At 42.3% G+C, this 27,314-nt stretch overlaps 1 protein-coding gene across 11 annotated transcripts in view; it reads left to right on the top strand.

Moving 5' to 3' along the window:
- The first annotated feature begins 7,261 nt into the window (after positions 1-7,261).
- Positions 7,262-27,314, top strand: part of CADPS2 (calcium dependent secretion activator 2) — a 322,674-nt gene continuing 302,621 nt past the window's right edge. For 9 of the 11 annotated variants that reach the window (XM_074827609.1, XM_074827608.1, XM_074827605.1 and 6 more), the window contains exon 1: positions 7,262-7,667. In XM_074827609.1, the coding sequence (XP_074683710.1) occupies positions 7,338-7,667 (330 nt within the window). In that variant the 5' untranslated portion in view covers positions 7,262-7,337. Of the gene's footprint in view, positions 7,668-9,133; positions 9,153-25,605; positions 25,625-27,314 lie in introns of those variants that run through there. The other 2 variants (XM_074827613.1, XM_074827611.1) reach the window with 2 other exon arrangements.

The following is a 27,314-nucleotide window of genomic DNA, read 5'->3' as shown; positions in this document are numbered from 1 at the left end:
CTAACAGTATCTGGCAGCATCACAAGTGCAGCTTCTGTGTCATCCCATAAGAGATACCACGTTCCACTATACTGCTCACAAGACCACACTGCTCACATTGGCAAGTTTTGTGTCATCTGGGCTTGCTGAGAAAATGAGTATTTTAGAAAGCAGTAACAATCCCTAGTAAAAATAATGCTATCTGTGTGTTAATAACAACTGCATGAAAGGATTAATGTATTACGGCTAAACAACAGCTCTGCAAATTTCTTGATGTTGCTAACTCAGAAGTTCATTAACCTATTACAAGACTAATTTTAAGATTTCTACTGGCATTATTAAGCTAACAGGACAATAGACCCTGTAGTGTATATGATCCTTTGCCAATAAAGACAGGTTGTGGGGCATAGAGGTTTCTTGTGGATAGAAACATTTATTTAAGAAAAATCGATTTGGGTATTTCTTTAGAATTTTAAAGGAGATATTAATGTCACTTTTTCAACGCCACACTGAAAAATCAGATTGCCTTAACTACGTGAGTTTAAGGTGTGGAGAACAACACTACATTTCAGATACAAGGCTACCCTGAATCAAATTAATTCAAAAATCTCCATTTTTTAGAACAGCTTTTAGTACTAAGTGATGATGTGACATAAATTTTAATCTGGCCTCTTAGCAATAACCTGCTCATTACATTGATGCTGCACAGTTTGTGAGTAATGCAGTGCCTCCAAAATGTCAGAGCAGGACATATGATTAGCATTTTCTCATATATTTCTGTACATTTACATACATATGCATGAACTAAACCTGAGCTACAAAACTGGAAACTATGTGTGGAAATACTTGGATCTAACTTCATTTTTTTCTTTATATGGATTGGCTATCGATAACACTTACCCTGCTCAGCTGCCCCTGGGGACTCAGCTGAGGAGAGGACGGGAATTTCTCTTAAGGGCTAGAAAAGCTATTTAGGAATAAAGCATGTGGACGTTCTTTATTTCTCCCTGTGCTCCTGTCTGAGACCTATCCAGCTCATAAGCATCCAGTTCTGGCACACCAAAAGAAAATAGCAGGACATAAAGGCCATTTGGTTTAATGATTACTCTTAGGGAGTCAAATCAAATTTGGGAGGAATGCTTTCCTAAGCTCTGCTATTCTGATAGAGATCAGTGTTTGATTTAAGTAGGAGAAGAATATATTCCATCATTGTCTGCAAATGCAAGAGGTTGTGGTGGACAAGAAAGACTTTGCAGCAGAGTAAGAGTGTGATGTAAATGTAACAAAAACATGATGTAATGTTGTCTCCACCTTTTAAACCTGTAAATGCTCTGCCACTTGCTTGTGTGGTTGAGAGGACCAAAAAACCAAATCCCATCTTTTCAGGCATCAGAAAGAAGCTGTGTAAATACTTACACAGAGAGTTCCACCACCTATACAGTGCTATAGTGAGACCCACTATGAAACAAATAGCTGGCAAGCCTAGTTTTCATGGAAAGCTCTGTTTATTTTGTCAGCACAAGCTGAAGAGCTCCGTTCATTGCAGCACTTACATACTACTGCCAAACCCATTTTAGTCGTGTCCAACACCACAATTTTAGTTAGTGACTTCTTTCCACAAATCTCCATCCAAATACTTGAATATGCATAGAACACCTGAAATTAATGGAGAGGTACCATCTGACATACCTCTGGGAAAAATGTGTTCCTGAAATGAAACAAATTTATATTTCAAAAATGAAACCTCCTCCTCCAGAAATTTTAGCCACCTCTTGCAAACTCTTCACAAAGGAATAAAATAATCTGCTGCATGGAAAAGCTGGAGGACTGGGAAATATATCATCTATGCACACAAACTTCTCACACCGTAGAGCTGAGCAGTGCACACTGGTAGAACATGAATGCTGATAGATTTATCATTATGAAGATCTATTGGACACTGCTCATCATCAAAAGAATGCAATCTCTTTTGCACTTTGAAACTTATATGCTTCCAGGTGGATTGTAAACCCACATTACCTATTCTATACACCTGTTCAGCATCCCTATTATATGTTCTTGCCTGGGCAAAAACTCATATATATCAATGGACAATAGTGTCAACAGTCAGACACCTTCAGAAACTATAAGCCAGGCCACAAAACCAATACATGTTCAGCTTCACCATTATATTATTTAGAAAATGATCATAAAAATGTGGCTATATCTTCTTCTTGACTTTTCGGTTTTTTACTTTTGTGGCAGTATTCTTTCATGCTTTCAAGTTTTTCTCCTGTTCATGGTATACAAACAAAGGTGGTCACAGTGGGTAAGGCAAAGGGAGAGGTGGTACTTCACCCACCACTCAGTGCTGCCTGGAGTAGTATATTCCCATGATAAAGCAATTACAAAGCACCCTAGAAACATCACTGTCATGTCTGGCTTTGGCTATGACCTGCTTACAAATAATATAAGGTGAGATTCTTGCTTAATCACAGGATTTGGTAATCCAAAGCATTAGGAAAAAATAGTACAAAGAGTGTCTAAACTGACAATGCACTGCATGAAGCTAAAACTCGTTAGTGTGAACTACTGAGCCTCAAAATAATAATGCGTTTTATGACCAAATGACAGTTTATAAGTGAATTACAAAGCACTGATTCTATAATAAGAAATCTTTACTGAGCATAAATATATTCCTATATACCTTATTTTTAGTCACATATTTCCCTAAATGAAGGATTTGAAAACATAGCTAAAATTTTTATCTGCATCTTGAAATAAAAATCTTAGATCAGTTCAAACCCGAGTTTTTCACCACTGTAATTACTGCATTTTATCCCCTAAATAGAAAGCTTTATTGACAAAACACTCATTTCCCTGCACAGAAAAAAGAACAGTCCAGTCCTTAACACCATTTTGTTAAAATAAATATGCTTTACAAACTAAATTAGGCAAAATATAACATCTAAGCAGAAAAAATTGCACTTGAATGAGTGCAACTGTAAATAAATCTGTGCTGAGGTTCAACAAAGTGAAGAGAAGGCACAAATAAAATGGGTTTGGTTAGATTATCGTAATGAGAACAAATGAATGACTGCATTGTTGTGGTTGGATTTTTTAAGTTTATAGGTATTTGAATACAAACATTCTGCACTGACATTTGCATACTGAACTGGTTGAGCAACATTTGAACACAAGAATCTGAGGAATTCAGGGGCAAGTTCTGGCTGATTCTTACAAGACTGATACCACCAATGTTTGATAGTAACATTATCAGTAAAGTAGACAAAGGGAATTCAGGAAGGGTGGCTTTCGTGCTCTGCAGAAATGTTTGAAATATAAAAGAAGATACTCTAGATTTAAATGCACAGACAAAAAATTAGCACCAAGAGCCAATGAGAGATCAGAACCAAAAACTCAAATACCATTAGATGAGAGTAGCTTTACAGAATGGAAACACAATATCAAATACAGGGTTGTGTTAAAAGTAGCTGCAGAAGGTAGGAGTGCTCATCCTAAACCGTTAGATATGCTGATAGATATTGTCAATTCATTTTATCAATGCAGTCAATTCCAGGTTGAGAACATTCTATTTTGAGCCTGGTCTGATAGAAATCACACTCTAAATTGTTCTTGGTTTTATCTTTTTCCTGAAATAAGGAGATATACAGTGAGAAGAGATGAGGCCTGAAAGCAAAGTACAAGACTTGCTGCCTTGCTAGACATCCTTTCCATGCAGCTCTAGGGAAGACATTTTAAATAGATGTTATAAGTGGTAGAAGAAAGCAAATAGCACTTCTATCTTCAGTAAAGCTAAGCAAAAAGAACTATAGGCCAGTCAGCTTCACCTTGTTCCCCGGGAAGGTGATGGAGCAAGTAATCCTGGAAACTATTTCCAAACATATTCAAACCAAGAAAGTGACTGGAAAGAGCCAGCATGGATCTGTGGAGGAGAAATTGTGCCTGACCAACCTGATAGGCTCCTATGACCAAACGGCTAGCTTGGCAGATGGCAGGGGAGCAGCAGATGTCATTTATCGTGACTTCAGCCAGGTTTTCAACACTGTCTCCCATAACATAGACAGGCTGGATTAGTGGGCAGTGAAGTGTAGTGAAAACTGACTGAACTGTCTGGCCTGGAGGGTTTTGATCAGTGGTATGAAGATCACCTGAAGGCCAGTCAGTAGTGGTGCATTCAGGCATTGATACTGGGACCAATACCATTTAACATCTTCAGTAATGACCTGGATGATGGGACAGAGTGTACCCTCTGGCAGTTTGCAGACACCATGAACTTGGGAGGAGTGGCTGATACACTACATGTAGAGGGACCTTGACAGGCTGGAGAAAATGGCAAACAGGAATCTCAAGATGTTCAGCAAAGGGAATTGCAAAGTCCTGCACCTGAGGATGAAAACCTCCATGCACCAGTACAGGCTGGGGGCTGACTGACAGGAAAGCAGCTTTGCAGAAAGATTTAGGTCCTGCTGGACACCAAGCCAAACACAAGCCAGCAGTGCACTCTTGCAGCAATGAAGGCTGACAGTCTCCTGGGCTGCTTTAGGATGAGTGTCAGCAGCAGGTCAAGGGTGTGATCCTTCCCCTCTCCTCAGCCCTGGTGAGGCCACATCCAGAGGGCTGGGTCCAGTCCTGGGCTCTGCAGTATAAGAGGTACATGGACATTCTGGAGCAAGTGAAAGGTCAGAGAGGTGATTAATGACTTGGAGCTTGTGAGCTATGTGGAGAGACTGAGAGAGCTGGGATTATTCAACCTGGAGAAGAGAAGGCTCAGGGAAATCTTATGAATACCTGATGGAGGGGAGTAAAGAACACAGAGACAGACTCTTCTCAGTGGTACCCAAGGAAGGACAAGAAGTAATGGGCACAAAATGGAATACAGGAAATTAATTCCATTTAAACATAAGAAAAAGCTTTTTTACCATGAGAGTGGTCAAACACTGGCACAGGTTGCCCAGAGAGGTTGTGAAGTCTCCGTCCTTGCAGATATTCAAAACATGGCTGGACTCAGCCCTGGGCAACCTGCCCAAGGTGACCCTGCCCTGGGGGTTGGACTATATGATCTCAGACGGTTCCTGCCAACCTCAACAACCCTGTGATTCTGATACAAAGCATGAAGGAAAATAAGAGATACCTTCCCTCCAAAAAGGTGCAGGCAGCTAGTGGAGCAAACAAAATCTTTTCTGTAAAGAAGAGTTGTGTAATCTTATGTATGATAACATGATCATCCTGGCCTTAATGCAGCAGTAGTTGTGAGATGACACTGCTGGACTGAGCCATTACATTTAAAAATGTTTGGGAGCTGACTCTTTTGAAGTTTCAGAGAGTTCATATTCCAATTGGCGCTTTGCATATCTTAGGTGGCAAGTTTTTTATAGTGTTACTGTATATTTATTTGCCATTAGAATGGGAACAAGTTGTTGCAAAAAGCACCCACGAGTCTGAGTGTACATTGTATTCCTCTTAGTGGAAAGTTTACAGTAACCAGTTCCATATGTCTTATGGAACTACCTCTTACCTACTACAGGACTGGCACTACTTGCAATGATACATGAGGAACACAAGCACGTGACTGGTGATGGTGGTAGCCACAAAAACTGGCCTTAACAGCTCCTGCACTAAGGAAATGTGACCAGAGATGTTCAATAGGTCGAAATTCATACTTTTCCCTGACAGCCTTTCTGCATTTCACAAATTTTGCTATTATCAGTTAATGTTAAGGACATGAGCCAACCATATAAATAACCCACCTATTTTTATATGACTGCTACACTTAGCACCTACACTTTGAAGAAAGCCAGTGTGTTTGTCAGCATGGCTCTCCCTCAGCGCTCCACCTCATTCCTCTGGTAGAGATCCAGAGGCAGAACCCAGACTGACAGTGCTTGGTACTGCCATCTAGCTAACAGCTGCTGCCCACAGCAGGAGTAATTGCACCTTCTGAAAGCTGGTTCACTCAGGAGATAACTGCTGTCTTTAAATATCCTTTTCTAAATCTCCTACTGGAGGGACCGGACACTTCAAAATGTTAGTAATGGAGTAGACCCTTTCACCACTCTAAACCCAGCCCAGTTCACACAGTGAGAACTGGGTAGGCTTTCTGATTTTGTTGAGTTTTCATTCAGGGATTTGAAAACTTGCCACTGCTGACAAACAGAGGCCTAGAGCTGTGTGGACAGAGTCTGAGCTGTCATTGTTTCAAAGCAGCATGCAGGGACACTGCCTTTCTGTGAGCCAGTCCATCTCTCCAGCCTTTGTCCTCCTGACCCCCGATCCTTTGCCGTTCAGTGGTTCCCTGGTACACACACCACCGCGCACGGGTGTGTAGGGAGCAAGAGAAGGACTTGTTGATCCACATGAAACCCGATGTGCCTTTCCTCTCCAGAGCTACCTTTCCATCAGGCCCTAATGAAACTCCAGAAATTTTGCTTTCACATGAAGCCTTTTCTACTTCATTTTAGAGAGTGATGGAGGTAGGGTTTCATATATTTCTCACAGCATAACTGTGAAGATAACCACTGTAAATATGATCCTGGCTGGATCCGCAGATAGCCTGGAACAATGATTTCAGAGAGATGTGAACTGCCTATTTGTGGCAGCAGGCTCCCAACAGAAGTATCCTGAGAGAGCAATGCATGCTTCAGCATCAGCTCACTCCTCATCTCAGAAAGGCATGGTTTCAGTGGTTTCTTTTTCTGGGGCCGTTTGAGATTTCTCTCGTTTTTCCCCCACACTACATGGCAGAGGATGCCAGCGAGCTCGGGGTCGGCGGCGAGCCGAGCCGAGCCGAGCCGAGCGGGGGGCACAGTCCACCGCTCCCCCCCAGCACGGTGTCCCCCCGTGTGTCTGAGCCGGCTTGGCGAGCGGCGGGCGCGTTTCCCACGCGGGGCAGGGCGCAGCCGGGCCAGCCGCTGCCAGGACCGGCAGGGTCCGAGCGGCGCAGCGGGGCTAGGCAGGGCCACGGGCGTTCCCGGCCAGCAGCTGCCCTTGTCGCAGGGCGCCGAGCCGAGCCGAGCCGAGCCGAGCCGAGCCGAGCCGAGCCGAGCCGAGTCAGGGCAGGTGCGGCGCGGCCGCCCTCGGACCAGCCACCTGCGGGCCGCAGCCCCCCGCCGGGGCGGGCGAAGGTGTTAGCCCGGCCCCGGCCCCGCCTCCGCCGGGAGCTGCTCGGAGCAATTCCCACGGCAACCCAGGCTCGACCCCCTTCCCAAACCCCGCCTCCCCTCCCCGCCCCTCGGCTCCCGCCCGCCGGCCGCCGCCGGTCGGAAACAGTCTGTGTGTAAACTCGACGTGTCCGGAAAGGTGCGCGCTGCTCCCCGCCTCGCTCCGCGCCCGGCCGCGGGGTGCGCCCCCCGAGCGCGATGCTGGACCCTTCCTCCAGCGAGGAGGAGTCCGATGAGGTGCTGGAAGAGGAGCGGCGGGACGTGCTGGTGGCGGCGGGCGGCGGCTCGCCGCGCTCGCTGCCGCCGCCGCCCCGGGACCCGCGGGGCAGGGAGGCCGGCGCGGCGCGGGCGGCCAGCCCCAGCCCCAGCCCCTCGGTGCTGAGCGAGGGCCGGGAGGAGCAGGAGCGCCTGCAGCGAGAGGAGCGGGAGAAGCGGCTCCGGCTGCAGCTCTACGTCTTCATCGCGAGGTGCATCGCGCACCCCTTCAACGCCAAGCAGCCCACGGACATGGCCCGCCGGCAGCAGAAGGTGAGCCCCCGCCTCCCCCTCTCCCGCCCTGCTCCGGTCCCCGTCGCCTGCGCTCGCCCCCCGCCGGCGCACCCCGTGCCCGCCCGCCGGCGAGGGCCGCGCTGCCGCCGCCGCCGCGCTCCGGCCCGCAACAGGTTGCGCCGGCCCGGGCGGGGCGGGGGGGGGGCCGCCGGCGGCCCCGCAAGCGCAGGCGGTGTTAGGGCAGGGTGTCGCAAAGCCGCGTTCTCCAAAGCAGCCCGCTCGCCTAGAAATCCGTCAGTCGATTAAGTTTTTAAAGCGGCGCGTAAAAGTCGCTGTGCGGAGGAAATGGGAGCAGAGAGTGCGGGCGCCAGGCCGGGGGGGGCGCTCACCGGGGAGGAGATGTTTCTGCCTCTCGGCGCTGCGTGAGGGATGGAGTTAAACCTCCCAGAGGTGCCTCCTGCAAGTCGTATTCTGACCATCTGTACCCAACTCGAGCAAATTCAGCCATAATACAGAGGTGAACGAGGAAACTATTTTGTTTCATTAATTATTAAGTGCGGCCTCTCTGTACAGAGAAACAATTAACATACGTGTTTGTGATGAGAATGGCCTGCTACTGAAGGTTGACCAAAATTGTTCTTTGCATCTTGTACATTAGAGACAAGCTCTTGAGAATTGGCAGGTACCTGGTAGGTATTTATGCTGTAATAGTGCTTATTCTCTGTTACTTACAGTACTTAAAGTTTTGAAACAAGGCACTGCATTTCCAGATAACCACTTGAAAGCTGAGTTATTGAAATCTTTGGCCTAAAAACTTTACAGAACTGAAAGTAAAATATATATATATATAAAACGAACAAACCCAAATCAAAACAAAACAAAAAAACCCTCTTCCACATCACTTTCCAGAGGGTTAATGATAAAAGAATTCGGTTCCACTTGGCTTTTTATGATCTTGGTACTTCCATATCTGGATGGGTTTGTAAAATCCAATACTAAATATTTTGAGGTGTCTGAATTATGCCTGCTATAGGTAATTTGCGCTTAGTGAATTCTCTGACAAGTTAACATGGCGGTAATAATGAGATTATTTCTGGAAGAACATTTTGTTTTTATTGTTAGGTACTTAAACTCTAAAGCCTGTATAAAGATATCTTGTAAGCAGGCAGCTAAAGAAAATCTGCCAAAATGAGAATTTTCACCCTCCTGAGGACTTCCCACCCCAAAACAGAGTCAACACAGAAATTATACTTTGAAGGGATATCTGGAGGTCACCTAACTGTGATTTCCCACTGGACAAAGCCAAAGCTGACCTGATGTAGTGTTGGTATCAGTCTAGGTTCAAGCAGGAGGCTTAGAAGCCTCTGGAGAGGAGATCCCACAGCCCATCTGTGTGACCTGCTCCAGTGTTGCATTGTCCACGTCTTGATGAAATTTCCTCATCTGCTTCCAAGTTACAACTTGTGCCTATCAACTGCAGAAGATACTGAACCATTAGAAGTTCTGACTGATCTCAGTTACCAAGTACGGGAACTGTGTTTTAATAATAACTACAGTATTAATTATTTTTATTAATAAGATATGAAAAGAGATTACTGATGTGCAGTGAATACAGAAATACAACAGTTATGGATTTAACATATGAGCAATGAATGGAATGATTTGCAGAATTGACTTGATACCTAAATTTAAATACTGGTCTCGCTAATTACTGGTTTTAAGTGAACTCTGACTTCTGGTGTAACTAATATATGTAGAAACAGATTTTTATCATATTTAGGAATTTATCTGCAGAACAAGGATGATTTGTCTTTTGCTGGTCAGGAACTAGTGTTTTTAAATAAGATATAACACAAAAAAAAATTAGTTCTAGAGGCTGTACTTTTCTCTAGAAATAAGGAAATGCACATAAACATCCTTCCTCTTATTTGACAATTTGATATATTGCCCAGTGAATTACTAAATATAGGATAGCAGAACTGGTCCTGAGTTTTGAGAGTTCAGAAAATCTGCTTTGATAGTTCAGGATTGCTGAGAGCCGTACGGAGGAGCACTCTTTTGTGCTCTAATTTTTGCCCTCTGTGCTGTATGGTGGCTCTGTGTCTGCCTTAGAAATGAGAGTGCAGCCACCTGTCTTACACTGTGTCCTTTAGTAAGACACTTTAGATGTGTGATAGCTGGACTCATATTCCATAGGGTAAAAGTCTGTCTTATTTCCTGAATGAATTTTCTCACTGCCAAGGTATGATACAGATGTGGACTGTCCCTTAATCTTTTGCTCTTTCACTTCATGTCTGACTCCTGTTACATGGCTGGCTGTCCGTTGTGAGCTGGACTGAGATTCCTTACCTGTGTTATTTAACTGGAGCTGTTAACTTCTGCACGTCCTGCCCCATCATCAGTGTATAAGTGATCCAAGGTATGATTTCAAACCAGAACCTGTGATGCTCTGGTTCCAGCTCCCAGCCCAGTCCGCCTGTCTCTGGCTGTGCTCCCTTCGTAATGCTTTTGCACCAGCAGTCTTCCTGATTACCTAAGAATAGTATCCACCCTGCTTAAGAGCAGAAGTAATTTGTTCTTTCTGCCAGTTCATTTGGCATATTGCTGAGCAAATATTGCAGAATGCAGTTTGCTTTTTTAATGTGGAACATATTATCCAGTAAGGGAATGAGATGGAATTCATATATCAAATATCCTCAGTTGCATTGTAGTATCAGTAAGGAAATGCTTTACAATATGGCTGGCTTCTTCTGTTCTTGCTTCAGTATCATATTAAAAAGTACTATATACAGTATCTTGAAACCATCATACTTAATGGACTGAGTTACACTAATTAAACTAAATAATTTTAAATGCAGGCAGTGTTTCACTCCTCTGTTGTCCTTTCTCATCCTTATTTCTTCTCACAAGTAAAATTATCAATCACAATACAGCTGAGCTAAGATTAATTAAAAAAAAATCAACTTTAAGAAAAAAAAAAGAACTATCAACTCACCAGAGTCCATCAACTCTGTTAACTTGTTTTTAATGCCAGATTCAATGTACTTCAGCCCAGATTTTTCTGAAACACATGCTTTTATAATTCAGCTGCATTTCTTTTTTTAATCTGTAGGATATATGGTAGAAATACTCTTTTTTAACTGTTCAGAGTTAGTTGGTGACCTGCTATTACATCCTGTCTTTGGTTGCTGGTAGATTTGTGGTGGAGGAGAAAGAATAAGCTAATACTGGAGATGTGGAACTGAAGCATGGCATGATTTTTTTTTCAAGGTGGGGTAGCAGATCCTGACAAAGATGGAGTTAGTTCTACAGAGTAGAACTAATATGCACTTAGTAACATATATTCAGTAGATATTTATGGACATTTGGTCATGTATTTTCCAAACTTTTAGAGAAATATTAATGCATCAATGCATTACATGTCATACTTTTATCAAGGTTTGTCTGTTCCTGGTTTAAAGACACTTTGTTGCTTTTTTGTAGTTTCCACTTTTTTTTTTTTTAATGAGTCCTGTGGAACGTATTTCAGCATCTTTCTTTTTCTGCCTCTCCACACTTCCTTTCTTGTCCAACAAAAGAGAAGAATAGAACAGTTAACTAATTCCATTCTTCTTCCTTCTTCTCTCCTACCCCACCTAAACTGAATCTCAAACCAACAGATTGAATTTGTCCATAGAATGGGATTTAGATGGTGAAAAGAAATGCATTCCCTGTGTGGCTGTCTTCCATTAAGGGAAAGTAGTGTATGTGAACGTACACAGAGTCAGTGATTAGATGATGACTCTGGTAACTGTGGTTTGTACTAATTAGTTGTACGCTTCTACGTACATACTCAGTTTTACTCAAGGAGTGTATGCCAAAGGCGGGTTCTGTATCTGGGGAATGAATCAGAATTAAAAGTTCCTGTGGAAGGAAGGGACAGTGAAATGCTACAATTAACTAACAAAAAAGGTGTTCTTCCAGTGTTTTGCTTCCTCAACATTTTAAAATTTGCTCTAGCAATCAAGTGGTCACACAAACTCAAGACTGGAGGAGGAGGAACACTCTTATGCTAAACAAGATTTTATAGTGCATGAAAGGCTTAGTACATCAAAGCCGATAATTCAAGTTTTTCTTTCATAGGTGGTAAGTAGCAGAAGTAATTGAGCTGGCTGTTTAGAAATCATAACTAAATGAGTTTATTTCCTGAATATGTGACGACCTATTTTCCTTCAATTTCTTCTCTTCTGTCCACCTGCTCAATCATGAATAGATCAAAACTATTGACTTCTAGTTAATTCTCAAAAGTAGGAATGGTAGTAATCAGTAATTTATTTTCAGCTAAACTCCATGAGTTTGTTATTTCCTGTTTCCTGGACTTTACTTCTAAAGGAGAGGTATGATATGTGTACACTAAATAACTTTATTAGGAAAATGTTGGTTACAGGGATAGACGTCATTCAGGGTTTTATTTTCAGTGTCTTTATTTTTCCTGCCCCTAGCCCCACTTTTCCTTGCTTTTTAACTGGTGATGTGTATCTATTTATTTATTGGCTGAGTGTGTTTTGGGAAAGAAAAATTGTCTCAGCTTCTCAGCCTCCTTCACAAGATGCTGTTTTCCCCACTGATAAGGTAGCAAGGAGAGTACATCCACAGCCATTGTTCCCAGAAACTCTAGACACATATCAGAGGAAGAGCTTAGCTGTAAAACTTGGCCATCTGGTCAAAATTCTGCTAAAGAGCTTTCTAGGAAGACATCTTCCATTCCCACCGTCAACGTTTCCTTTACAAATTTCAAATTATTTTGTGAATTGTTTCAGAAAGTAATTTTAAATCTATTCATTTGCCTCTTGTTTTTTTCCCATCACAAACACCTTGATAACACCTTGTCACGATGCTCTAAGCTGCGTGTATTTTGTTTTCAGTCAGGTGAGTATACAGTAATTTGGTAAATCCCATCAAAGCTCATTAAGATGGTGGCCTACACAGCCCTATACATGTTGAGACAAGATTATTTGCAAATAGATCCTTTCACCCCAGTCAGAACTTGCTCTTTGGGAAGAAGCTGTTCTTTCTTGCAGTAGGAAAGTTGCTTACGATGGGCAATTGAGTCAACCGTAGCTGAAGAAATACTGAAGGATGATGAAAGAAGCAGAGCCTTCTAGTTACCAACACCACTTCAGAAATGACAGTCCATCAGAGTTTTGTTTTAATCTTAAATTCTTCTGCTGTCCTGCCAGCTCAGCATTGATTGGTGTGGCTTGGCCAAAAGCTAGGCAACGTGCTGGGAAAATGAGGCTTTGGTAAACAGCTGTGTGGTGAAGTGGACATCTAGGGACAGTCTGCAAACCTGGTTTACTATGCTGAAAAATTCATCAGTCTCTTCTTTTGCTTGCTTCTTTTCTTTTCCCTGCATATTTTACCCATACTTGCCTTTGATTATTTTTTAACTATTAATATTTGAGGGGGAAAATTTTTAATTTTTTTTCTGAATGAATGACCTGAGGTTGTTTGTTTTGTTTCTTTTTTTTTGTCACCCATGCAGTTTGACAAATGTGTTAACTCTGTTGGCAAATACACCATGTAAAGTGCTTGAGGAAGACACTATTTTTTTTTTTTCAGAGAGGAGCTGACAGGGAGTTTGAAGGATCAGCTGACTGTTGCTATCTGCAGGAACAGTATGGGGGAATTGGCTGGCCGGGCTGCCTTGCATTTCTCACCTTTTGCAGGCAGTTGTTATGCTCACATTATATTTTGTGTATCTAAACCATTGGTAACAGAGAAACAGAAATACCAAATTGGCTCATCTTGTCCTTATAACTTATACAACTTACAATCTTATAACTTTCTGTGACATCATCTGAGAAACATACTCATTGCTGCCATGGAAGAACAAAGCTGGTGAAAATATTATTTTTTCTTCTGAACCATATTCCTTTCCCTTTATCTGGAGAGGGGCAGTATATCAAAATATTATCATGTTTTTAGCTGCAGAATATTGCCAGAAAATACTTGTGGGTTGCTAGCTGACTATTCATTGAATTATGTATTTCTATAAAAGCAAATTTACCATTTCGCCCCCTTGCTCCCTCATGCATACCTGTTGTCACCAGTTCATGTTTGGGGACACCGCTAACCAATTACCTCTCCATTTGCATGCTGCTTATTAGATTTGGTTTTTCTCTTTCTGGCTTTGTAGCATTTCTCTTTAATATTGGTAAATATCATCCTGAAGTTGCTTTCGGTACATATTGTTTTGCTTTTTTAATGTATCTCTGTGTTCTACTTGCCTGTTATCCTTTCTTTTTTGTGTGCAGATGTCTCCTACTTTGCTAGCTTAGCACATCCCTGTATCCTGCTGCTTCCCTTTTATTCATATGCTTGCTAGAACTGGAAAGCTAACAGCTCAGGGACAAAACTTACTTCCCATTTATCAACCCAAGAGGTGTCCATGGGGAAAGATGGGATGACGCATCTTCTACTAGGAGGGTGTTTGGCTCTCCTCTGCTGATTGAAGGATGTGTGTTGGGGTGTTAGTCTTTGTGCCTTGCTCTGGTCCCATATTACCTGTACGGAGCCCCAGTTAGTGTATTATTCTGTCTGAACTGGGCGCCAGCCTCTGAGGTTTTTAAACTTATTAATCTTCAAGTCTCTTTTCATACAGTTTTTTTTTGGTGCAGTGGCTGCAAAGGTGCTGCCTCTATTTCTTTCCAACTTCTTTTGCTGCCTGCTGATGGCTGTGGCATGCACAGGTCTGGTACTCAGACTTCTCCTTGATTTCTAGTTATTGCTGTTCAGGAGAGGAGACAGGGAGAGGAACAGCATCTGCTGGACTGTTCTCTTTGCCTAGTGCCTATCTCCAGTGCTCGCTTCTGCCTAGAAGTGCTGGCACCGAATTGAAAGCAACCCAGTTTTTGTGCATTGCAGCTGATTCCCCCAGGTTTCAGAATAGCAGCTGTGAAAAGGCAGTTTTCAGTTTGTTGGTGTGTGGGGGAAACTCTGAGCAGCAGGAGAGGCAGAGTGTTTGCATGTGGGTACCAGGCTGCATCAGCTTAGGTTTGTGTTTTGGAGGTTATTTTCACAGCATTGAAGGCTTTTCATTTTTTGTTTAAAATTCTCTAGAAGTTGATGGTACTTGCCCAAAAGAATTTATTTCTGGTTCTTATTTATTTTGCAGCAAGGACATAAAGCATATGCTTCTTTTCAAGAGTGATTACTTGTATGCATAAGTTTAAGAATGTTCTTGAGTGTTTTTCCTGTCAGGAAGGGGAAAAGCATTAATTAACAGCATTGTGAAGAATGAACAGAGCTACAGTGAGTAGTTCTTTAGCTACATGACCTGGTGAAGAAAAATTAGAAGATTGTACAAGAATTTTTCTCCAGCTCTGTTTCCATTTTTCTCTCAATGCATTCATTATTTGTTTATGTTCAGTTGTCTTGGCTGTGGGGTTTTGGAAATAGAGGCCTGCAGCTTCTGTTTAATCAAAGTGCTGGAGGGATACTCTGAGTGATAGTAGAGACACACAGAAAAAATCCTTAGGATAGTACTTTGAGTAGACTTGTATGGGCCACAGACATAGGATGTGGAAGAAAGGACAAAGCTCAGATAGTGTATCAATGAGATCTCCAAAGAGGTGGTGTACATATACAAAGATTAGGGGGCAAATGGAAATCAGTGGTGGAGAGTTTCATGGACTGAGTTGAAGGTATTGAGAAAGCACGTAGAACTGAATTAATTTTGGAGTAGAGGAACTGTGCAGCAAGGACAATGACAAAGTTAAGAGGAATGGATTTGTGGCATAGAAATCCACTGGTTGTGAGAGTTATGCTTTTCAGTATGAAACGAAGGAGGAATATCTTGGGGATAAGAGTTTGCAAGAAAGATATTGGGCTAAGAAGAAGAGATAAGGATTAAGCTGGGAAAAAAGTGAATAGTCTCAATATCCATGTCAGTGTAATACAGAATAGCAAGGGCAAATAGTTGATGAGAAACTTGGTGCTCAGAAGTTGGTGTCTGTGGAAATCAGAGTGGTAGGATATAGTTCATTGGGGAAAACAGTGTTTCATGGTCTCAATTTTTTTTCTGTAGAATGCAGTTCTTACGTGTTTAGGTTTTTCTTATGGTGAATTCATGAGGCTTTTTTTTTTTTTTTCCAAAAAAATCCACCTCCAGGCAGTCTATGCTGAATATTTATCTTGCTGGCTTTTGCTGGGGAGCATCCCTAGTTTGTGCCTATTGCTCATATGTTCCTTCATTTATTTCTAAATTATGTATTCTGAGGCCTTGTAGCAAGGTACTGGCGGCCGTTTCTCATTCAAAAGTGTTCTACAAATGTTTCACCATTCCAACTGTTTAATACATCAAATATGCATTAGTGTTAAAATATTAATATTGACCAGGTTTTAAATTTTTTTTTGTTTTGATCTCCTTATGGATGGAGCATAAGCAAAGAAAAGAAATAAAGAAGTGGTTGTTTGGTATAGATCTGATATTAAATCATCTTGGCAATCAGTTCCCCTCTGACTCTCTTCCTTTCTAGAGTGTCATTAAAAGAGGATTTTTCAGTCTCTTACCAGTGGGGATGGAAGAGCAACAAATAGCAGTATTATTTGGAGATGGAAGTTAGCAAACTCCATTAGAAATTTTTTTTTCTAGTAATCTTCAACTTGCGGAGTTGGAATATTTGCCTGAATGGACACTTAGATTCAGCTTGTGGTGATTTAACACCAAATGCAATATGATTCTTGTAACCATGTATGTGCTACAAATGGTTGAGATTCTGAGAGTGCTAGTACGTGGTTATGAAGTAATGAGACACATTTTAGCTTAAATGTTCTGTGATACAAACTCTACCAATCTCATTTATGTGGTTTGGGGTTCTTTTCAGCATGCTTTGCTCCCAAATTAAATTACTTCAGAAACATCTCTTGAGACTTTTAAGGCCAACTTTTAAAGTTCTCTTTCTCTGCTATCCAAGTTTTTAGGTACCCTTAATGCTTCCACGCCTTTTTCCTTGATAATAAATGTTCAGAAATGACCAGCTAGGTTTTGTGTATATAAGCCTTCTGCTTTACCACTTGAAATATAAAAAACAAAACATCCTATAAAGGTATGAGAATTATGAGATCTGGCAGCCTGTGGATATATAGATATATTTTGCTCATGTGTTGCTGAAAAGGAAATAAATTAAGAATGTCATTCTTAACCATGTTATCTAAAGGCGATCTGCTTGATCTGCACATCAGTCACCCACTGGTATCAGAATATGTGAGTATTTTGGTGCACGGCTCTCTCAGACATGGTTAGTACCTTATGGGACTTGCAAGATGAAGATTTGTTTGTTCCCCTCTTTGCCTCCACCTTCCACAGGCTGAGGTTGGAAATTTTTAAGACCTCTTTACTTTCTAAATCACTAGGAAGGACAGTGATACGCAGTGAACAGGGCTAGGCATTATCGGTGGTCTTTGGCTCTTCTTCAAAGTTGCATTGGAGCAACTGGATTACAACTGTCTTTCTGCTACTTTAACACAACTTGCTGTCTGTAGATGAAAAGCATCATGTAAGAAAGAGAAGTATTATTTATTTAAAATGGCAACAAAATTATTCAGATTTTTAGTAAACCACTAGCTGTTTTATGTGTTCTGTGTATTTAAACTCTAATAGATTATTAACACATTAATTTGGTAACTACACTTGTTAGTCAGAACTCAGTCTGGAATGGCCTTCAAGAGATCACAGAGATGTGATAAAATAAGTAAAATGGTTAAAGCCCTCTTGCTGTATTACAATCTGTATCTGTTACAAGTCCACTTAATTATGCAGAGCAGCACACAGGGGAAGGAGACTGTACAGGTGGCAGAGTTCTTTATGAAAATGTATTTCTAAACCTGACTGCTGTATTTTACTAATCCATGCCTGATGGTGTTGGGCTGTAGTGCAGTGATCATGGCTACTGTCCAGGAGCTGCAGAAGTATGATCTGCTGAGATAATTGAGACACTTTTAGGAAGTAAGATCATGCCCAAAGGTAACACACTTAATCAGTGACAACATCATGATCTGCATCACCATTTCACTTGGATCAGGAGTGTGCTTTAAAGTCACCCTCCTTGTCCCACTTGCAGAGTTCTGGTTTGGACTGCATGAATATGACTGTGTGTGGGCAAAGGTAAACCACAAGTTACATTCTGGGAGCACATTAAGTCTGTGCAACCAAACTGAGGTAAAGCCTCCTGAAATGTATTTAGGGTGGGTGTTGTTAGGTCCTTAGTGGGAACTGTTTCATTGTACAGTTGCACTTTTCTGATGTCACACTGCTTGCCAGTGTAGATGTGACTTCAGAGGGAGTCAGATTTAAAATACAGCAACTAACACAGAGTCAAGAAAGGGAGATGGAACCTAATGAGATAAATAGCACAAAAGGGCGGTCTCCCTTCTGAGCCAGTAAAGCAGGACAGAATATGCAATGCAAACATAAAAACAGCTGAATAGAGTCTTGCTATGTCTGAAGTTAATTAGGGGCAACAAACTGCCCCTAATTACTAAAAGTGTGGGATCCTCAGCAAAGCTGCCTGGGATACTAATTAAAAGAACTGATTATAAGAAATTGAATGCATAATTAATGACTGAGAAATCATTTTCAAGAGTATCTTCAGACAGCAAATAAAGTGCCCTTGGAAAATATTCTGGCACCCTGAGCCATCCACTGAATCTAATCCCACAGATAGACCTGGACTGATCTGCAAGAGGTCACTGTGCTTATACTTTCTAGTGCTGAGATAGGGATTAATGGGGGCAGAAGGACAGATAGAATAGGAACAGTATTTCCATTTTAATATCAGATGCTCTCTTCAATTTTTTTTTTTAATGTTTGTCTTCAGTAGAAACTGTTTATGAAATATGCTGACATGCTGTATTTTGTTTTAATAGTTGGCTTTGCAGTAGTGTGTTGCTTGTACGGTTGAGTGAGGTCTTTAATACTTGGAGAGGGCCTTTAGGTAACATCCTCTCTGTGTTGATTAGTAGCATGTGTATGTGTGGCAACTGTTGGCTGTCAAGTGTACGGGCCACCGAATGGACTGTGATTTCTATTTTCTATGTTCTTGAAAAAATAGCAATCTGAAAATTACATCTAACAGAACAGAAATGGAAAGTTTAAGGATTTATATTCCTCAGTGAAAAAAAAAATCTAGCTGGATTAATGAGGGTTTTTTTTTATGGTAAGCAGTTCTTTAAAGGGGCTAATCAGGGGTTAAGTTTTATCCAGGCACCTGTTTGGGCATTCCTGCCTAATTGGGCACTCCTTAATTTATAAACTTAAAGTGTTTTAAAATTTATAAACTTAAAGTGTTTTAAGGTCCTCAATTACTTTGACATATTTATAGAAATTTAGTTTAGTAATAAAAAAGCTGTAAATGCTTGGAAGCATTGAACCCTAAGGGTAATTTCCTGTGCTGCTTCTAAGCATCTGTTGGAGGCCGAGGTGGGAGGCTGGAGGTGCCCTGAAGTGCTGGAGTTGCACATGGAGGCAGTTGAGAAGGACATGAGTACCTTTAAGTAATTAAGCTGTGAGACCAACCCACTGCTGTGTGATGCCCCTCCAGACAGGCATTACATTTAATTCTCACTGATTCATCTGTGATCATTGTAGTGAGCCCCCCTTCCCATGGGGTTCGTGTTCACAGAGGGAGCAGACCCTGAACTGAAATTCCATATCCTCCATTGTGTTGTCTACTTGTTCTGGGCTTCAATCAATTGATTAGTATGTCTTTGGTCCCATAATGTTGTGTATTGTAACTCTGAATGTATTCACGTACTGGAAAAGGGGAAACAATTGATTTGTGTGCGCTGTGAGACCGTGACCGCACTGTGCAACTGAGGCAGGGGGGTCCTGCTGCTGGTGGCGCATCCCCGCCTCCCTGCATGCCGTGGGTCTGCCCAATTCCTTATGGGATGCAAAAAAAAAAGGCCTATGTATGGTTATATATAAAAGGAAGGAGAGAGTGTGTGTGGATGTGTGAGACGGGCAGAGGAAAAAGCTATAGATACTGGATATAAGGGGAGTAGAATGAGTACTCTGTAGCAAGTTATGATCTACTCTGTTTTAAAGAGGTTACACATTGAGCATAAAACGCTGAATACAAGGCACTTAATACTGCTACCTTTTCAGAAACATCTCTTTGTTTGTTGTGGTAGAAATTGTAAATTGTCATTTACTTTCTTTAAAAATGAACAACACTCACTCTCTACCCCCCTAAACCAAACCAAAACAACAAACCCAACACCCCAGACCCCGTAGATGTGTATTTCTGCCTTGGCTCAGTTTGGTAGCTACTTCATGTAAAATTAAATTCCTAAACCTTGTGATAAGGAAGCAAAGATGTTCCTGTGGCTTCTATTAACAGTAGAGGTTTTATCTTTTATTAATATTGAGCTTTCAGAATTGATCTGATTCCTTAGGGCTAGCTCAGTGTGCCCTGTTGAAATCAGTACACTGAATTTCTGCTTTTTTATTCCTGCTCTTAAAATCTTACAGGCATAAGACTTAAATATCTGGTTTCTTTTTGTACTTGAGGATGTATGGTGGGATGGCTCCTATGACTGGAGTGCTGGAATGGGAGAATACAGGCTCTTTAGGAAGGACAGGCAGGGGAGATGAGGAGGGGGTGTTGCCCTCTATGCCAATGACCAGCTGGAGTGCATGGAGCTCTGCTTGGGGATGGATGAGGAGCTGACTGAGAGTTTATGGGTCAGGATTAAAGGGAGGGCAGGGACAGGTGACATTATAGTGGGGGTCTGCTACAGGCCACCCGACCAGGAAGACCGAACAGATGAGGCCCTTTATAGACAGATAAGAGCAACATCATGTTCACAAGCCCTGGTCCTCGTGGGGGACTTCAATCACCCTGATATCTGTTGGAGGGACAACACAGCGGGGCGTAAGCAATCCAGGAGGTTCCTGGAATGCGTTGATGATAACTTCCTTCTCCAAGTGATAGAGGAGCCAATGAGGAGAGGTGTTATGCTGGACCTTGTTCTCACCAACAGGGAGGAGCTGGTGGGGAATGTGAAGCTCAAGGGCAGCCTTGGCTGCAGTGACCATGAAATAGTGGAGTTCAAGATCCTTAGGGCAATGGGGAGGGCATGCAGCAAGCTCGCTACCCTGGACTTCAGGAGAGCAGACTTTGGCCTCTTCAGGGATCTGCTTGATAGAGTAGCATGGGATAAAGCCCTGGAGGGAAGAGGAGCCCAAGAAAGCTGGTTAATATTCAAGGTCACCTCCTCCAAGTTTAGGAGCAATGTATCCCAACAAAGAGCAAGTCAGGCGAAAACACCAGGAGGCCTGCATGGATGAACACAGAGTTCATCCTGGACAAGCTCAAACACAAAAAGGAAGCCTAGAGAGGGTGGAAGCAGGGACAGGTAGCCTGGGAGGAATACAGAGAAACTGTCTGAGCCGCCAGGGATCAGGACAGGGAGGCCAAAGCCCTGATAGAATTAAATCTGGCCAGGGATGTCAGTGGCAACGAGAAAAGCTTCTGTAGGTACGTCTGTGATAAAAAGAAGAGTAGGGAAAATGTGGGCCCTCTCTGGAAGGAAACAGGTGACCTCTTTACCCAGGATATGGAGAAGGCTGAGGTACTCAACAACTTTTTTTCCTCAGTCTTCACTGGCAAGTGCTCCAGCCACAGCACCCAAGATGGAGAAGGCAAACGCAGGGACTGGGAGAAGGAAGGACTGGCCACTGTAGGAGAAGATCAGGTTCAAGACCATCTAAAGAACCTGAAGATGCAGAAGTCTATGGGACCTAATGAGATGCATCCGTGGGTCCTGAGGGAACTGGCAGCTGAAGTGGCTAAGCCACTATCCATCATATTTGAGAAGTCAGTGGCAGTCTGGTGAAGTTCCCACTGACAGGAAAAAGGGAAACATAACCACCATTTTTAAGAAGGGGAAAAAAGGAAGATGTGGGGAACTACCAGCCAGTCAGTATCACCTCTGTGCCCGGCAAGATCATGGAGTGGATCCTTCTGGAAACTGTGCTAGGACACATGGAGAATAAGGAAGTGATTGGTGTTAGCCAACATGGCTTTGCTAAGGGTAAACTGTGCCTGTCAAATCTGGTGACCTTCTACGATGGGGTTACGGGGTTGGTGGATAAGGGAAGAGCAACTGACGTCATCTATCTGGACTTGTGCAAAGCATCTGGCACTGTCCCACATGACATCCTTGTCTCTAAATTGGAGACACGTGGATTTGACGGATGGACCACTCAGTGGATAAGGAATTGGCTGGATAGCCACACTCAGAGAGTTGTGGTCAACAGCTCGATGTCCAAGTGGAGACCGGTGACAAGTGGTGTTCCTCAGGGGTTAGTGTTAGGACCAGCACTGTTTAACATCTTTGTTGGTGACAGGGGTAGTGGGTCTGAGTGCACCTTCAGCATGTCTGCCGAAGACACCAAGCTGTGTGGTGTGGTCGACATGCTGGAGGGAAGGGATGTGCCATCCAGAGGCACCTGGACAGGCTTGAGAGGTGGGCCTGTGCAAACCTCATGAAGTTCAATAAGGCCAAGTGCAAGATCCTGCACAGGGGTCGGGGTGATCCTAAGCACAAATACAGGCTGGGAGATGAGTGGACTGAGAGCAGCCCTACAGAGAAGGACTTGGGGGGTATTAGTGGATGAAAATCTCACTATGACCCAGCAATGTGTGCTCACAGACCAGAAAGCCAACTGTATCCTGAGCTGCATCAGGAGAAGTGTGGCCAGCAGGTCAAGGGAGGTGATTCTTCCCTTCTAGTCTGCTCTCATGAGACTCCACCTGGAGTCTTGTGTTCAGCTCTGGGGCCTCGAGCACAAGAAGGTCATGGACCTGTTGAAATGAGTCCAGAGGAAGCCACAAAGATGATCAAGGGGCTGGAGCACCTCCCTTATGAGGAGAGGTTGAGAGAGTTGGGGTTGTTCAGCCTGGAGAAGAGAAGGTTCTGGGGAGACCTTAAAGCAGCCTGATGGTACTTAAAGGGGGCTACAGGAAAGGTGGGGAGGGACTCTTTATCAGTGTAGTGATAAGACGAGGGGTAATGGTTTTGAACTGAAAGGGTAGATTTAGATTAAAGGAAGAAATTCTTCACTGTGGGGGTGGTGAGACACTGGACCAGGTTGCCCAGCGAAGTTGTGGATGCCCCCTCCCTGGAAGTGTTCAAGGCCAGGGTGGATGGGCCTTTGAACAACCTGATCTAGTGGAAGGTGTCCCTGCCCACGGCAGGGGGGTTGGAACTAGATGATCTTTAAGGTGTCTTCCAACCCAAACCATTCTATGATTTATACCTTGGCTGCAGAAACTTGCTCTGGATTGAAACATAGTATGCGTTCTCGGTGTGAAGGATAATTTATTTTCCTAATTTGATTCAATTTATATTTTTTTGCCTGCAATGGAAAAATAATTACTTCTAACAAGAAAACAACTATCCTGATTGTGTGGTTAAAAAAGACAAAAGTCAAAAAAGCCCTAACACTCTGCACTGTACCACTGTGCAGATAGCTCTTACCTTTTTCTCATTTTGACTTTAGTCAGGCTGCAGAGCAACTGGCACAGCTGTCATAAGCCACTCTTTGGGGCGAAAAAAAGAAGTTGGCCCATTTTATTTTTAATAGTAATGTGGTTAGAGTGGAACAGCTTCTTCATATCAGTGATCAGAATCACACTGCCTCAGTGCTAATTAAGATAAAAGGGGTAATGCATACTGATTATAATAGCTGGAGTGATAGGTAAACTGAGAGATTGAGAAAAGAGGTTTGAGATGTTGAAGCTCTGAGCAATACAGATGGTCAGTGATGCAAAGCCATTTCAGTCTATAATGCTGGAGAGCCTGGAAAATGGACAGAATTGCATAATGGCATCAGAAGAATTTACGTAGCCTCTAACCTTTTTTATTCAAAAAAGATGAAGGATTCAGAGTGAGAAACTGTGTTGTTTTGTCAATGGAGTGAACCCATCCTTGGACAGTATACGCGTTTGTGTGTTTAAGGCAGGTGTTAGGTAATACTACAGTCATTCATATGAATAAGTAAAATAATAGAACTTAGGGTACTATCAAAGTTGTAAAACTATATCAAAATGCTTTTAAGTTGCTTGCTAATTTTAAGCCTAATAATTTTAAGTGCAATAAAACATTAACATAATTTGATTTTTTTTCTATAGCAAGTAAATAAATTTGTGTAATCAGTGCAGAAGAGTGAGAGATCAGAATGGACTAAACTAATATAGTTTTAAAGAGGGAATGGTATTTAATGCAGGAGAAATTTTACCTTTTTTTTTTAAAGAAGAGTCAAACTTGTAGATGCTTTGAGATAGGCTGAGTTAGGGACACTGTTTCTGATCTAGTAGCTCTTAAGTTTCATGTATGTGTTTGTAAATTGCGTGCATACAACTTGGTAAACCAAAATAAGGGCTTTCTCTGAAAGGTGGCACAAGTAGGTATCTGCAGGTTTCCCCTCAATAATTCTTGTGTTAAAACAGGTATTTTATCCACCTATCAGTTCAGAAGATTCTTTGAGTCACAAAATAGTTACCAGAGAATAGCACCACTACTGCCAAACAGCTCAGCTACGATATTTGTGCGTTTAGTGATACCTCTTTAATTAAATGCTTTGCTTTTGACAGAACATGTAGTAAGCTGGGCTAACAAAGCTACCATGCCTCAGGTGCACCTAGTAAGCACTCTAGCATATATCGTGGCTGAATGAAATTAGTGCTTTGCTGTGAGATAGAAAGCTTATCTTGAAAATTATTGCAAAGCTGATGAATGTCTTCAATGCACAAACAAGTTACTGTGTATCATAGTTTTACACCAAATGGGAAGGGAGATCATGGGTTGATGCAGTCACACGTCCAAAAAAGAGACCTCTTGTCACTTATGAGCAGGTAAAACTTCAGTTAGGTATCCCTGCTGTTCTTCATTATTCTAATAGTTGTGAGACTTCTGTTTCCCAACTAAATGCGTTTGCAGTTTGTTTTATACCCACATGCTGTTCTGTCAGCTCTGCCCTTCAGTTAAAATAACAGCTTTTCCTTCCTGAAGGATTTAGTAGAGAATGGTGTCTTGTTCTGCTGTATGAAACAATCCAAGCTCTGAGCCATCCCTCAGGCAGTAGTCTCTTTCCTTCTCTTATAATTCTAATGGCCTTTCTCTTTATGTTTTGCAGCTGGAATTAACGCACCTTCCTTATCCTTCCATGTTTGCGTGGTGCCTGGGGTGCGCTGAGGCACCTTCAGCTCAGAGCAGCCAAAGAGAATGAAAGTCTTGCAGAAGTTCTTGTGAGTCCTGGCCTGAAGTGTGTGATGCTGAATTTCACCCCATTTATGTTACCACAGCTCCCATGCTGGCTGTGTTTTCCAGTACGGTTTTCTTATCCACTGTGTGTCGTAGCGCATCCCAGCCTTGAATTTCAATATCAGTCTTCAAAATCAGATTACAATGTCATGTTTCTGTCCTTTCTGTCGTAACAAGTATGGAAATACTACATTTATGTTTAATTTGCAGGTACAGCTGTCCAGAACTTTTCAGCTACCTTTCTGAAGGCCTGCTCTTTCTCCTTTAACACTTACCCTCCTGTTTTTATGGATTTTTTTTTTTTTCCCTTTGTAGCAGTATCTCAGCTACTTAACTGTTGTCTAGGTAAGATCTACAGTATTCTTTTAGCCAGAAAGCAAGAATAAAAAGTAAACGGATTACTTGATGTTATCATATTTTAAATAATTCTGGCAAATCTGTGACTTTGTATATCTACACCTTCCAGTTCTGGGACAGACATTGCCCCATTACCTTGACTCTAACCTTATTTTTATATCCTTCTCCTGAGGAGTCTATGCTCTACTGAATATAGAGACCTGCTGCCCTGCTTTGGGAAGGAGGTTTCTTTGAGTGATGCCAGACAAGTTTCTTGTTGATGATAGACTCTTCTTCTAAAGAACTTCCACGCCGCCTCAGTCAAGTCTCTCAACTTTTCAGTCTAGGTAACTGAATTGACTAACTCCTCTTAATTCCTTGATGTAGAGAATGAATTATCACTTCTCAGTTTCCATGCTAAAAAGATATTTCTGACAAAATACAAACTGCTGAGACCAGATTCATGTTCAATAACTGTGCATATCAGCAAGCTCTCAAAATAATTAAGTGCTACACTGATAAAGAACAAAGACTGTTCAGTGGCACAATTCGTATGTATTCAGTTGCAGCACTGCTGTGTGCCTTCCTTTTAATTCATTTTTAGCCCAACTGCTATAAAAAGTCCTGAGTTCCGGGTCATCCAGTAAGCTTCTAAAAAGGCTACTTCTGACATTCTGCCCTGGCCACATTTGGCATGCTGCAGAGCAGAGGTTTAACAAACATCTGTTGGGTCAAACTTTTTGTTGACCACTGGAGGTTAAATGGTCAGGATGTGCTGATTTCTCTACAGAATGCATCTAGACTTGTGAATCTTGACTATACTTTTGTATATGACTTGAATGTTCTTAGCAGACTACATGTATAATGGCGCAGTTATGCTACAGTGTTTACAGTTAATTATCCCCTCTAAAGTATTAGCCAGCACACTTGAGCCAGTGTTTTTGTTTTTAAACCTACTGACATGCATATACATTGGTTTTCTGTGCGACAAAAGGCAGATTTGTGCTTCCTGCCTAACTTCCTCTGACACCACAACTTTGTGGTTGAGTAGAGTGCACCAGTGAGTGACCCCTGGGTCCACCTCATCTTTTATCCTGCCTATAGTGTATAGTTCAGGCATCTCCCACATTGGAAGGTTGCAAGGAACCTTGGCCTGTCTGCCTTACTCCTGCTCAGCACTTCTAAGTAATTATAATTTTGGGAAAAACTGGGACAAAGAACATACTGTGAATTATTCTGAATGTCAGTCATTATTTCTGTGCTTCTTGGGAACAGTGTTTGCACTTTGTGCTAGGGAATGAGTGAATCACTTTGAAACTCTGGTTCTTGTTCCTGTGAGATTTATTTGCACAAAGTTAATCAAACCTCACTGACCACAACTCTCTTCCACTTTGCACACTCCTCGTCTGTACTGGATTTTACAGAACAGCATCTGTGTCTTTTCGTTCAACATTATGTTGTCTGTTCCTTTGCACTAGAAGGAAGAAAAGCTTTAGAAAGGGAAAGAGGCATCCTGTCAAATTAACTTGGTAGCCTTGATAAAAGAGTGCAGAACTGGGAGCTGGAGGAAGGAACAAGCTCAATCTCTCCCTCTGAAAGCTTTGATTTCTGTATGCTTCAGTCCTTCATTGTTATGCCCTCTGTGTAAAACATGAAGGATAGCTAAGTATTGGTCCTCTACTGTCACTTTACAAATAACAGAAATATTGAAAGTTGATTTTTATCTGAAGTTTGGAAAGGAAATTGCATCTCCAGAATAGCAGACACACCCCCATCCAAGTTCACTATGCAATAGCTATGCAAGAGTGTCAGCTCTGTTCCTCTGGCATGTTTCTAATGCAGTGAGGGAGTTGGAGATCGGGAATCCTGTTCTGTTGCTTTTCATTAGATGCATAAATTCCCAGCACAGTGTGTACCGAAATCTTTTTAAGCAGCTTTTGCAGGATAAAACATAAGGATTTACTCCCGACTTAAAGGCCTGTGCTGAGCATCTAAAGATCTGTTGCTCAGCCCCTCCTGGTGATCTAATAGGGAAGG

Source organism: Strix aluco, chromosome 5, assembly GCF_031877795.1.
Source record: "Strix aluco isolate bStrAlu1 chromosome 5, bStrAlu1.hap1, whole genome shotgun sequence".
NCBI lineage: Eukaryota > Metazoa > Chordata > Aves > Strigiformes > Strigidae > Strix > Strix aluco.
This window is presented reverse-complemented; position numbering and strand designations above follow the sequence as displayed.